General features: G+C 38.3%; 1 protein-coding gene and 1 long non-coding RNA gene across 2 annotated transcripts; both read right to left on the bottom strand.

Moving 5' to 3' along the window:
* Positions 1-1,732: 1,732 nt before the first annotated feature.
* LOC113767069 lies at positions 1,733-5,841 on the bottom strand. Its single transcript, XR_003467850.1, has 3 exons — positions 5,800-5,841; positions 2,115-2,205; positions 1,733-1,962 (listed from the first exon to the last, which is right to left on the bottom strand). It is a non-coding gene; the product is annotated as an uncharacterized LOC113767069 (long non-coding RNA).
* A 3,943-nt stretch (positions 5,842-9,784) lies between these two features.
* LOC113766415 lies at positions 9,785-11,874 on the bottom strand. Its single transcript, XM_027310608.1, has 2 exons — positions 11,685-11,874; positions 9,785-10,413 (listed from the first exon to the last, which is right to left on the bottom strand). Exons 1-2 carry the CDS (start codon positions 11,872-11,874, stop codon positions 9,785-9,787), a joined length of 819 nt encoding a protein of 272 aa, XP_027166409.1.
* Positions 11,875-12,314: the final 440 nt, after the last annotated feature.

Below are 12,314 nucleotides of genomic sequence, written 5' to 3'. Positions count from 1 at the left end.
GGTTGTAAAACTATGGGCTGTAAATGGATATTAAGGAAAAAACTTAAACCTAATGGTACAATAGATAAATACAAAGCCAGACTTGTTGCAAAAGGTTTCAAGCAAAAAGAAGAGATAGATTTCTTCGATACTTATTCACTAGTTACAAGAGTGACTTTTATACGATTTGTAATAGCTATAGTAGCAATTCATGAATTAAAAATACATCAAATAGACATAAAAACAGCTTTAAATAGACATAAAAACAGCTTTTCTTAATGGTGATTTAAATGAATAAATTTATATGGATCAACCCGAAGGATTTATTCAACCCAGTTTAGAAAATAAAGTTTGTAAATTGAATAAATCTTTATATGAATTTAAGCAAGCACTTAAACAATGGCATGAACAATTTGATCAATGTGTATTGACTAATAGCTTTAGGTCAAATGAAAGTGATAAGTGCATTTATCATAAATCTTTTGGAGACTCTCGTGTGATTATTTGTTTATATGTTGATGACTTATTGATATTTGGTACTAATATGCAAGTAATTGAGTTTACAAAAGCATTACTTAAAAGTAATTTTGAAATGAAAGACTTAGGTGAAGCCAATGTCATACTTGGTATGAAAATTACAAAAAATTCAGAAGAAATTTTTATTGATCAATCTCAATGTATTGAAAAATATTTTAAAAATATAATTATTTTGATTGTAAACTAGTATGTACACCATTTGATCCTCATGTGTGTCTATTTCCTACTAAAAATGATTCTGAAATGATAAATTAAAAAGAGTATGCTAGTATAATTGGTAATTTGAGATATACAACTGATTGTACTGGACCTAATATTGCAAACACGATTGGTGTACTTAGTAAGTTCACTAGTAAACCCAACTTTACATATTGGAATATGATTCATAGAATCATGAGATATCTTAAGAGAACTTTAGATTATGGTCTATTTTATTAAAAAAAAAAAAATCCTACTGTACTTGAAGGGTTTAGTTATGCAAATTGGAGTTCACAGTCTATTGATTCTTGGTCCAATATTGGTTATTTATTTACATTGGAAGATAAAGCCATTTGTTGACGATCCAAAAAATAACATATAATCACAAAGTCTACCATGGAAGCTGAGCTAATTGCTCTTGCTTCTGTATGTGAAGAAGCAGGTTGATTACGTGATTTACTATCTGAAATCCCAATGTGGAATAAACCTGCATCACCTATTTTAATACATTGTGATAGTACAATTACTATTGGTAGAGTTCATAATAAATATTATAATGAAAAATCCAAATCCCAGCCTGTCTATTGGCTTAGGGATACCCCACCAAGGTGAAGTGTTGCCTAATTTCGAGATTTTTGCACCACCCCTTGAATGGATTGTCCGTGTACTGTCTTCTATTATCCAAAATGATCACTCGAGCAATGTTTTTAAACTCGGACCGGCCAGTGAACCGGAGAGGGGGCGGTTCACGGTCCGACCGGTTCAACGGTTCTCTGTTTTTTTTTTTTTTTTTTTGCAGCTTTAATGCTAAATACTTCATAGGTCTTCACTGTACAGTCTACACTGGAACTTGACGGTTAATGTACATTCTAACATGGTTATTAATAACTTAAGTCCCTAAAATACATTCATCAATATAACTTAAAACTAAATTTAAGTTGAGATAATAATAAATTTTCTAAAAATTATACATGAAATCTGGAATGATAAATATAACTAAAATATCATAATTCACCGCAAGTTTTCATAAATTCATTACAAACATAAATAGATATAGCCCAAATGATCACCAATTATCACAAACAAAAACACACAAATAACTAAAATAAATGTTGACATTCTTTCACAATTCCAAAAAAGTCCATAGAAGAGTTCAACTCATATTCAAGGCATACAATTTGAATAACAAATGTCCATCATTGGCATGACAAGGCATGAGCACCCCCTTCACAATTTCATCAATTTAACCTGAAAAAGTTAAAAAGTTCATTACAAAAAATATAAATCTAATTGGTGAAACTAAAAAAAAAAAGCCAAAAAATTTTGAAAAACAAAGATACAACCAAACACAAAAAAAAATCAATTGCTACTAAACATCACTAATTAATATGTTATATTACCAATCATTATCTTCATCACCATCCAAAAGGCGCCTACGCTGAAATGCTTCCAAGTCAATATCATTATCTTCCCCAACTTCACTTTCATCATCTAAATAAATAAATAAAGTAACAATTAAGGACTTATCCATATTTATAATAAAATTCAAATTAAAAAATGCACTTTTAGCACCTCATATTACAAGTTAAAAATATATTTATTTTAATATTAAAACCAACCTTCAACTAGTTGAGAATCATCTTTAAGAAGTTCTTCAAGTTCTTCCTCCAATTCATCACAATTAAGCTCGCCATCTTGTTCTTCTTCTATGACCCAAAATTCCGTTTTATCAATAGATTCATAATCAATGGGATCATAAGATCTCTTTTGGTGATCAAACCTACAATAAAATACATTAGTTACAAATTTAATATTACTTTAAAAAAAATGTAAAGAATGAAGTAAAAAATCAATTATACCTACGTTGCAAACGTAAATTGTAGTGCACATAAACAAGATCATTAAGTCTTTGGTGCTCCAACCTATTCCTTTTTTTAGTGTGAATGCATTCAAAAACGCTCCAATTACGTTCACACCCAGAAGAAGAAGCTGTTTGACTCAAAATTCTAATTGCAAGCTTTTGTAAATTCGAAGCATCACAACCATATAACTTCCACCAATTTTCTGTCACAATCATATTAAAATATTAGATCAAATAAAGAATAAATTCACAATTTTTGATATTAAAAAAATAGAAATAACTTGGCCGATCAGATTTGCTAGTAAGAATAGCAAGTTTGCGCCCAAAACTTCCTTGCCTTTCCCGATACATTCCAACCTCTTGCGATAATTTTTCAGGGTTGCACCAATCCACTTTTGTTTCAATGTAATCAAGCAAGCCATTTATAACCTCTGGATATGTACAAAATGTGGCACTCTCATATTGAAAAGCAGGATTCAAATAATAAGCGGCAGCATGTAGATTTTTTCTCAACATTCTATCCCACCTATCATTGATGATGTCAATATAAGGCTTGTACAATCTCTCTTTATTTCTAAACAGCTTTTTGATGCCATTTATTGCTCTAAACATGCCTTCATAAACATAACCCAATGAAGGCCTTTCATCAGTGTCACAAATACGCAATAAACGAATGATAGGGCCCATTATTCTCACCATAATCAAACAGTTATTCCAAAACCTTTCATCCAAAACGATTTGCTTCACATCTTTTCCTTTTTCTATTCTCAGAAATTTTTTGTAATCCCCACTAGTAACCAAAGATTGCAAACTATCCTTATGATCATGCAAACTTTTTAATGCAATAAAGGTAGTTGCAAATCGAGTGTCACCGGGACGAATAATTTCTTTCCACCCTGCAGTCTTTCTCAACCAATTCAAAGTGAACTTATGATTGTAGATAAAAACAGTCACCGTTGAAGCAAGAGATACCAAAGCTTTTACATCATACATTTCACCAATGTCTTTCAAAATCAAATTGATGCAGTGTGCAGCACACGGTGACCAACAAATGTTCGGATATCTTTCACTTAACAAAGACCCAGCAGCTTTATAATTGCTAGCATTATCAGTAACTAAGTGCACCACATTATTTGAACCAACCATCTCAACAATTTCAGCAAATAAATTACACAAATTTTCTGCACTTGTTACAATATCAGATGCATCCACAGATTTAATGAAAGAAATACCCTTAGGACAATAAACCAAAAAATTAATCAATGGTCTTTACCTAGTGTCTTTCCATCCATCACCCATTATAGTGCAACCAGTTTCTGCCCAAGTACTTCTAAAAGAATCAACAACTAATTTCACATCTCTCTTGGCATTTCGCAACAAGTTAACTCTCAAAGAATGATAGGATGGACCTTTGTAACCATGACCCATTGATGCTATTTGATCAATAGCTTTTTGAAAAAATGGAGAGTTAACAGCATTTATAGGAATGCAAGCATCATAAAACCAAAGAGCAATAGCCATGTCCGTATTTTCCCATTTTCCCTTACTTTGCAAACAAGCTTTAATGGTTGGTTGAGAAGTATCACGCCCACCTTTAAAAAAAGCACGTATACCTGTTGATGCAGTGACCTTTCTCTTTCCTTTACTAGATGAACCCATCTCATTTGCTAAAGGAGAAGGAATCTCCAAAACTTCATCGCCATCAAATGCATGAGTAGTGTGGCCGAATGGATTTTCCACCCCAAAATCACCCTTTTTTTCTTTAGATTTCTGCTCCTTCTCCTTCATAGATGCTAAAATAGCATGTCTAACTGCCGGTTCAACCCTTGAACATGGAACAATGCTGCCTTGCTCTCCTGCCAAATGTTGTTTCATTCCATGAATGCCACCACCAGCAATTACTTTAAAACAAAACCCACATGTCAAAGTTCTTCTTCCTTGCTTATTCAAACCTTCTGAACAATAATTCCATGCTATATCGGACTTTTGTCTATGATTTTGACTAGCTGATTGTTCACTATTGACAGCTCCAGCAGTCGAAGATTGTGAATTACTACCAGTACCAGTACCGGTATCCATTATCCTTCACATAGTTAATTTAGATATAATTAGTTCATTTGTAAAATATAGTGTACTAATAAGCAAATAAAATTAACAAATTTTCAGTAATATATACTAATAGTGAGACAATTAAGTACCCAACCAATTTCTGTGACCATTCAACTAATTTCCTTGTGTTAATGGCAATATATCAAAAGAAAATTTTAGGTTAGGAAGTGAATAAATAATTTTACCACTAATGTAAACAATCCAACACTTCTTACTTTTAGAGTATTAATAATCAACAGTAATTAAATAAGCTAAAGCTGCCAAACTTTATAGAATATAGCACCAAATAAATCTCCTGAACTTTGAATGAAAGAGATATAATTTCTTATGATCCTAGTTGCTTTTAACAAATAAAAAGCAATTTATTTTGTAATTTTTTGTAGCCCTGATGGATTTAAAGAATATATATGTGTGTGTTATTGTCTAGGTAAATTGAACAAGCCATAAAAATATACCCAGTCATAACACCAATGATCAAGCCATAAAAATATATGAGATGAAATCCAAAAAAAAATAAAAAAATCTCCTATAACTGAAGTATATTGCATATCTCCACAAAAGACAAACATGTTGAAAAAATGAACAAATACATTAAGGCGGCACAATAACAAAGTACTAGCAAAGTCCTTGTGATTGTCAAACCCAGAGGTCCTACAGACAGAAGAAATCCCTGCGCTCCTTTAATTAGACAAACTTCAAGTTGAAATAATATTGATTAAATAAAAAAAAAGCCGTATAAACTTTGAACATTTGAGCAGAAATTAGTTTATGGTCACAGAAATTAGTTGAATAAAAAAAGGGCATACGGTTGCATACTATAATCATAAATCATAAATTAGTTGCATACGGTTATTGTCACAAACAATATCAATGGAACAAAAAAAGGGCATTCCAAATATTAATTCCAGAAAAATACAAAATTAAAAAACCAAACATGACTAATTTTATTAATTTGATACTTCATCCAAAAAATAACTTCTCCAAACATTACTGCCAAATAATTTATGATTCATAAACGGATGAAAATTTGGGGGAAAAAAAGAAGAAAATACAAAAAAATCCACTAAAGATAATATAGAAAACAAAAATCAAGAAAAGGCAAAAATTAAACTTACCAAGATGCAAAGCTTTGGAGTCCCGTCTAAAAATAATAGTGTTGATCTTGTCGTGGATATTTGGATGTGGAAGGATGATGAAGAAAAAAAAAATAGATTAACTGGAGATTGAAGGAATGGAGGAACTGAGAAAGTGAAGTGAAGCCAAGGAGAAAATGAGAAATGGTGCCGTCCGTGCGTCTGTGCTGCTGAGAAAGAAAGTGAATTGAAGGAATGGTGCCGTCTGAAGCCAATGCTAGGGTTTTTTTTATTTAATCTAATTTTATATTTTGATTAGATTAAATAAAATTCTACACAAAAAAAAGCTTGTTCCTCGGTTGTAGATTGGTGGTAAGCATAGCTATTGTGATCATGAAGGCCCGAGTTCGAATCTTAGCTACCTCTATTCTTGTTATTGTTTTAAATTTCTGGTCTATTGCTTGAAAATTGATGAACCGCCGGTTTACGGTTTAAACGGTTCGTCCGGTTTCTAGCGGTTTACCATTAGTTTTCGGGTGTGATGCTGGACCGGACCGTTGATGCTACAGGTTCGCGGTCGAACCGGCCGGTCCGGTCTAGTTCTGAAAACATTGCACTCGAGGCAAACAAAGTGGCAGACAATGCACCTCTAGAAAAAATTTTGAACAGCAAGGCCGATTATACTGCTCAACGGTTCGGTCTCGACCCATTTGATAAAATAATCAACAGCCACAACCAGGTAGGCATAGTTGCCAACGACCTTAGGAAAAGGACCAATGATATCTGTCTCCTATTGTTCAAAAGGCCAAGGCGAAGTGATGGGGACCATGAGATTGGTAGGCTAATGATATTCAGGAGCGTGGTGTTGGCACAAAGGACATTTAAGGACTAGGAGTTGGGCATCTCGCCGAATGGTAGACCAAAAATATCCTATTAACAAGGCCTTTTTTATCGACATTCGGTAGCCAACGTAGGCTTTGCATAGTCTCTCGTGTATTTCATGAAGAACACTCTCTCTTTTCTCGACAGTAACATGCCGCAGCCATGACCTGAGATAAGACCGTTTATAAAGATTGTCATCTCGAAATGCATATTGAGCTACATTGTGTTGAATCCTTCTCACTTCGGCCCGGTCATCAGGAAGGATTCCCTGACTTAAGAACCTGATGAGAGGACTCATCCAACTGTCCTCTGAGTGCACAGGACAGATCTTTTCTTCCGAATACCCAGGTTCGGTAAGAACCTCTACAAGAACTATTTTATTGAGTGCTGAAAATGAAGTGAAAACTAACCGAGACAAGGCATCAGCGCGCCTATTCTATGACGAGGTATCATTTGGATTTCAAACGACTCGATGTACATAACAAGTTGGTGAACTTTAAAGAGGTATCGTTGCATGGTTCTCTCTCTGGTTTCATATTCACCAAGTACCTGACATACGACGAGTTAGGAGTCGCTGTTGACCCAAATATGCCGAGCATCGAGCCTACGGGCCAATCGCAAGCCCACAATCACTAATTCATACTCGACTTCATTATTAAACGCCGAAAAGTCAACCGGGAGAGCGTACGAGCACACTTCTTCGTGAGGATCTTCCAGAAGCAACCCAGCTCTACTATCATCATTATTAGAAGATCCGTCCACACACAATGTCCATCGTTACAGCTTGGCAGTATCTGAAGTTGCCTCATAGCTTACGAAAAATGTGAGCTCGGCCACGAAATCTATCTGAGCCTAGGCTTTAATGGCTGTCCGAGACTCATAAGAGAGATCGTATTCTCCTAACTCAACAGCCCATTTAGTAAGACGTTCTGAAATCTCGGGACGTGACAGGATCTGCTTAATTGGCTAATCTGTTCTTACGCATACGGGATGAGTCAGAAAATAAGGTTTTAACCGGTGAGCCGTGTGGACCAGACTCAACACTAGCTTCTCCATTTGGATGTATCGAACCTCCAGCCCACAGAGGACCCGGCTGATATAATAGACGGGTATTTAGATACCATCATCTTGTATCAATACGGCATTTACTGCCTCATCAGCTGCAAACAAGTAGAGGTACAACTCTTTCTCTGTCCGTGGTAAAGTAAGAGTTGGGAGACGGTGTAAGTACTCTTTCATCTAATCAAAAGTTTACTGACATTTTTCAGTCCAAAAGAATTTGTATGCCTTCTTTAACACCTTAAAGAAAGGTAATGCTTTCTTGGCTGACTGAGACAAAAATCGATTCAAGACCGCCAACTGGCCGATTAACCTCTGCATATCTGGGGGACTCCGGGAAGGCGACATTTCTAGGATTGCCTTCACCTTGTCTGGATTGGCCTCTATGCCTCGGCGTGACACGAGATAACCCAAGAATTTTCTTGAGGTTACACCAAAGATACATTTCTTGGGATTTAGCATCATTCGGGTGTCACGGAGGATTCCGAGGACCTCTCTCACATCGGATAGGAGACTGATGCAATCTTGCTCTTCAGGAGGATGTCATCCACGTATGTTTCGACGTTTCGGGCTATCTGAGATTTGAAGACCCGGTTTACAAGCCACTGATACGTGGCCCCGGCATTTTTCAACTCGAAGGGTATAGTGGTATAGCAATATACACCTCGATCGGTAAAGAAGACCGTTTTCTCCTGATCCTCTTTACTCATTCCTATCTGATGATACTCTTTAAAAGTATCAAGAAAACAAAGAATCTCATAGCCTATTGCCGAATCGACTAAGGCGTCGATCCTCTGCAATAGGTAGCAGTCTTTGAGGCAAGCCTTATTCAGATCAGTAAAGTCCACGAACTTCCTCCATCCCCCCGCTTCCTTCTTGACCATAACGGGATTAGATAGTCAAGTTGGATACTGGATTTCTTTGATCATCTTAGCCAGCAGAAGTTTGTCGACTTCTGATGAGATGGCCTTATTACGTTCTGGTCCGAAGTGCCTCTTTTTTTGCTTAACTGAACGAGCACGCAGATCCACGTTAAGCCTATGGAGCATGTGTTCGGGAAGCACTCCAACAATCTCGTCAGCTATCCAAGTGAAGACATCCCAGTGTTCTTTAAGGAGGTTAATCATCTCCTCTTTGAGATGCACAGGTAAATTCATTTCAATTCAGATGGCTTGATCCGACTTCAGGGCATCCAAGATAACTTCTTTAACCTCATCTCCGATCTCAAGTCTCGCAGGCTTTCCGATCTAGTGAGGGTTTATACAATCTATGGAGAGAATGGTTGCTCTCTTCCCTTCAGTCTTTGGGTGCTATGCCATCGGATAAGGTTCAAGTCCCACTAGGACTGATTACACGAGCTCGAGCAGTTCATTCAGATTTATCGCAGCAAAGATGTTATAAGGCGCGGGCACGCTTTATAAGGATACGTCTTCTGACATTTAATTGATTCACCGCAGCAAAGTCATTATAAGGCGTGGACACGTTTTATAAGCTCAAGTCGTCTGCCCATCTAGTCACATTTGCCGTTTTAGTTAAGTCGTTTATAATAAGGGTTTAATGGTCTATAGCCTTGCTTAATTTACTTATGGGATGATCTCATAAGATTCGGTCAAACTCACAAATGACAAAAGGGCCGAAATCAGTTTCTTAGCCTTAGAGAATAAGTGATTTTGATTCACATTAGGATTTCTAGACTAGTTCCACATTACTTTAGTTTTTCATCTCTATGTAAGGCTATAAATAGCCTACACTTCCAACAGTTTTATTCATTCAACAATGATATCAGATTTTAAATTAAAAGTACTTCTCTTGACTTCTTGCAAACACCTCTTGAACATCTTAGAAATTTTTTAAGAGTTCACCTTGGCTTATCAAACAAGAATCGCACTTGTTTGTGGCGCCGTTTTACCAAATTCTTAGGTTCGCTAATTCGTTAAATCGCGGGTTGAGATTGTATCAAGATTGTTAGCAATATAGAGGGTTAGATTGGGTCTAAAAGGGAATTCCCCAAGTTCAGAAACCTGGAAAATTTCCATCAAGATCGTGGGATGAGGAGATGAATTTCACCTTCGTGGAGGAATTTGCATCATTTTGGCTCGATACTTGAGGAGGTCGCAGCCTGCAAGGTGGCGATATAACACTCCTGGACTACACATACATCACTGCTCACCTCAGCCATGCCCGCAGGAGTCAAAAATTTAAAACTCAAATGATAGGTGGAGTAGACTGCCCACAGGGCGTTGAGCATGGGTCGACCTATCAGCAAGTTGTAGGGAGAGTCGACTTTAACAACAGCGAAATTGACAGTAATAGTGTGACAGTGGAGGTGACACCCAATGGTCACCATCAGAGTGATCATTCCTTCCGAATGGACTACATGTCCTCCAAACCCTACCAAAGGGGTCCTCACGGAAGTGAGTTGATCCCTGGTCAGTTTCAAACTCTTGAAAGTTCGGTAGTACATGATATCTACTGAGTTTTCTAGGTTAACATACACATTCTTAACGATGTAGTTATTGGTAAGTACTTCAATCACAAGAGTCTCATGATTACTGGAGGCAGCCGGGATAGGATCGTTGGGTCCAAATGTGATAACCTCGGTTAACAGAGAGCCCGGCTCAACTTGATCCGAATTAGCTTGTCGATAAGTCCTCTTTCGAGAGTTCTGACTATCCCCTCCCGTCGGACCCCCTTCTATGGTGTTAATAATCCCGACTATATTTTGCCCATAATCGGGGGACCCATCTCGGGGAGGTCTCCCAGGCTACCTAAGGTCCCCAGGGGCTTGGCCGCCACTCTTTGGTTCCCGTCGGTCCTCCCGTCGTTAGTCAACGCGATTATCATGGCCGGAATCACTCCGACCAAAGCCCCCATCCCTACGGATGAACTGTCTCAGGTACCCTTGCTTAATCAAATTTTTTATTTCCTTCTTTAAATCGTTGCAATCCTCAGTTTCGTGTTCGATATCCCGATGATATGCGCAGTAGAGGTGATGTTACTCCATCACGGCGAGTATGTGTGATTGGCTAGTAGTGAAGAGATTTAGTTCGAAATCGGGGATGGGCTGTTTTCCCTTGGCGATTATGTCAAAAACGCTCCAGCAATCACGGAAAGAATTTTGCGTTCCACCATTGGGCCCTTGCTCACCTCGGCCAGTTTCTTTTTTCCTTCTAAGGTCATGGCTCGCTCGTGTAGCTTGCGCCTCTCTTTTCATGCGGTTTACGTTCTCATTTTGAATATCCTTATTCACTTTGTGCCACAGCTCCCGTAGTGTTCGAAAATATTTTCGATATACCTCCGTACTGAACACTCTGGCAACCAGCCCATTAGTAAAGACAGCTATGGTTACCTGCTCATTCGAGTCAGGTATTTGCATATTTTCGTCGTAGAACCTCTATACATACGAGCGGAGAGACTCACCAGGAGCCTGCTGTATATTCAGCAAGTAGGCCGAAGTTTTCATCATTGGCCAAGATGATACAAATCGGTGGATGAGCTCATTCACGAGCTCACCTAGGGAGACTATGCTCCTTCGTTCTAGGTTCTAGAACCATTTTCGAGGGGTCCCTTGTAAGAAGACAGGAAAAATCCGGCAGATGATGAAGTCGGGGACGCAATATAACCGAAAAGCGAAAATGAAAGCGTGGAGGTGGTTCTCGGGATTACCTCGTCCATCATAGGACTGCAGCATTGTGAGCATGAAGTTTGGGGGAATCATTTCCCCATTAATATCATCTGTGAAGGGTGGGGCCCTATGTAATCAACGACCTTCCCTTCCCGATGCCGAGGTTCCTCCGCAGGGTGTCTCCTAGCGATTTTGGAGGTAGACCTGGACGAGGCGCGTATGAAGGGACTATGGACAGGATGTCTATCATCATATTCTTTTTCAAAGGGAATTTCGGGAGATTTTGCCAACCTCCTCTTAGAGGATTCGGCTTTCTCCCTTGCTTATCTTTTGAAGAATCTTCCCAATTCCTTAAAGATACCCGGGTTTTCAGCTACAAACTCAGCCATCCGGGCGAGGGTTTCTTCATTTGCAGGCTGAGTCCATTGGCATCCTTGATCTTCTGAAGTGTTTTCGGGCTGAGCGGCTATGCTGGGCTCAGCTCCAGTAGGGGGAACCCTCTTACTCTTAAAGCGTGTAGATTTCATATTAAGAGTATCTTCGTGCCCCATGGTGGGCACCAATTGAAAAGGTTATTTTGGGACGGCAAGACGAGCTGACCTAATACGTCCTCTTCCTGAGCGAGGTGACTTTGTGCTGTACTTTTTTTGGTACACACACTAGACGGGGCTTTTTCCCCCAGAATACCTCCGATGATTAAGTTAGTTTTGTGAGAAATGAATAATGGAAATGAAAATAGTGGAGAGCTCTTACCCTCTTTATTTAGGAGGGAATGGTATTTATAGAGGACCAACCGGAAGGAAGGATAGTGGACTCTAATTCCCTAAGATCTGACCGCCTGTGTGTCCTGTCTGTGTTGACAAGATGTAGTAGTGGTCAAGTCTTGTCGAACGTCATGTCTTTCGGCCATGTAGACGTTGGGGTCCCTCAATAAGGTGTCAGTTGTCAGGGACAGTTCATTAGTCGAGACGTTGAGGGGCGAAGAACCGGC

The sequence above is a fragment of the Coffea eugenioides genome, chromosome 3 (assembly GCF_003713205.1).
Source record: "Coffea eugenioides isolate CCC68of chromosome 3, Ceug_1.0, whole genome shotgun sequence".
Taxonomy (NCBI): domain Eukaryota; kingdom Viridiplantae; phylum Streptophyta; class Magnoliopsida; order Gentianales; family Rubiaceae; genus Coffea; species Coffea eugenioides.
The sequence above is the reverse complement of the archived record's forward strand: the minus strand, read 5'-3'. Positions and strand labels throughout refer to the sequence as shown.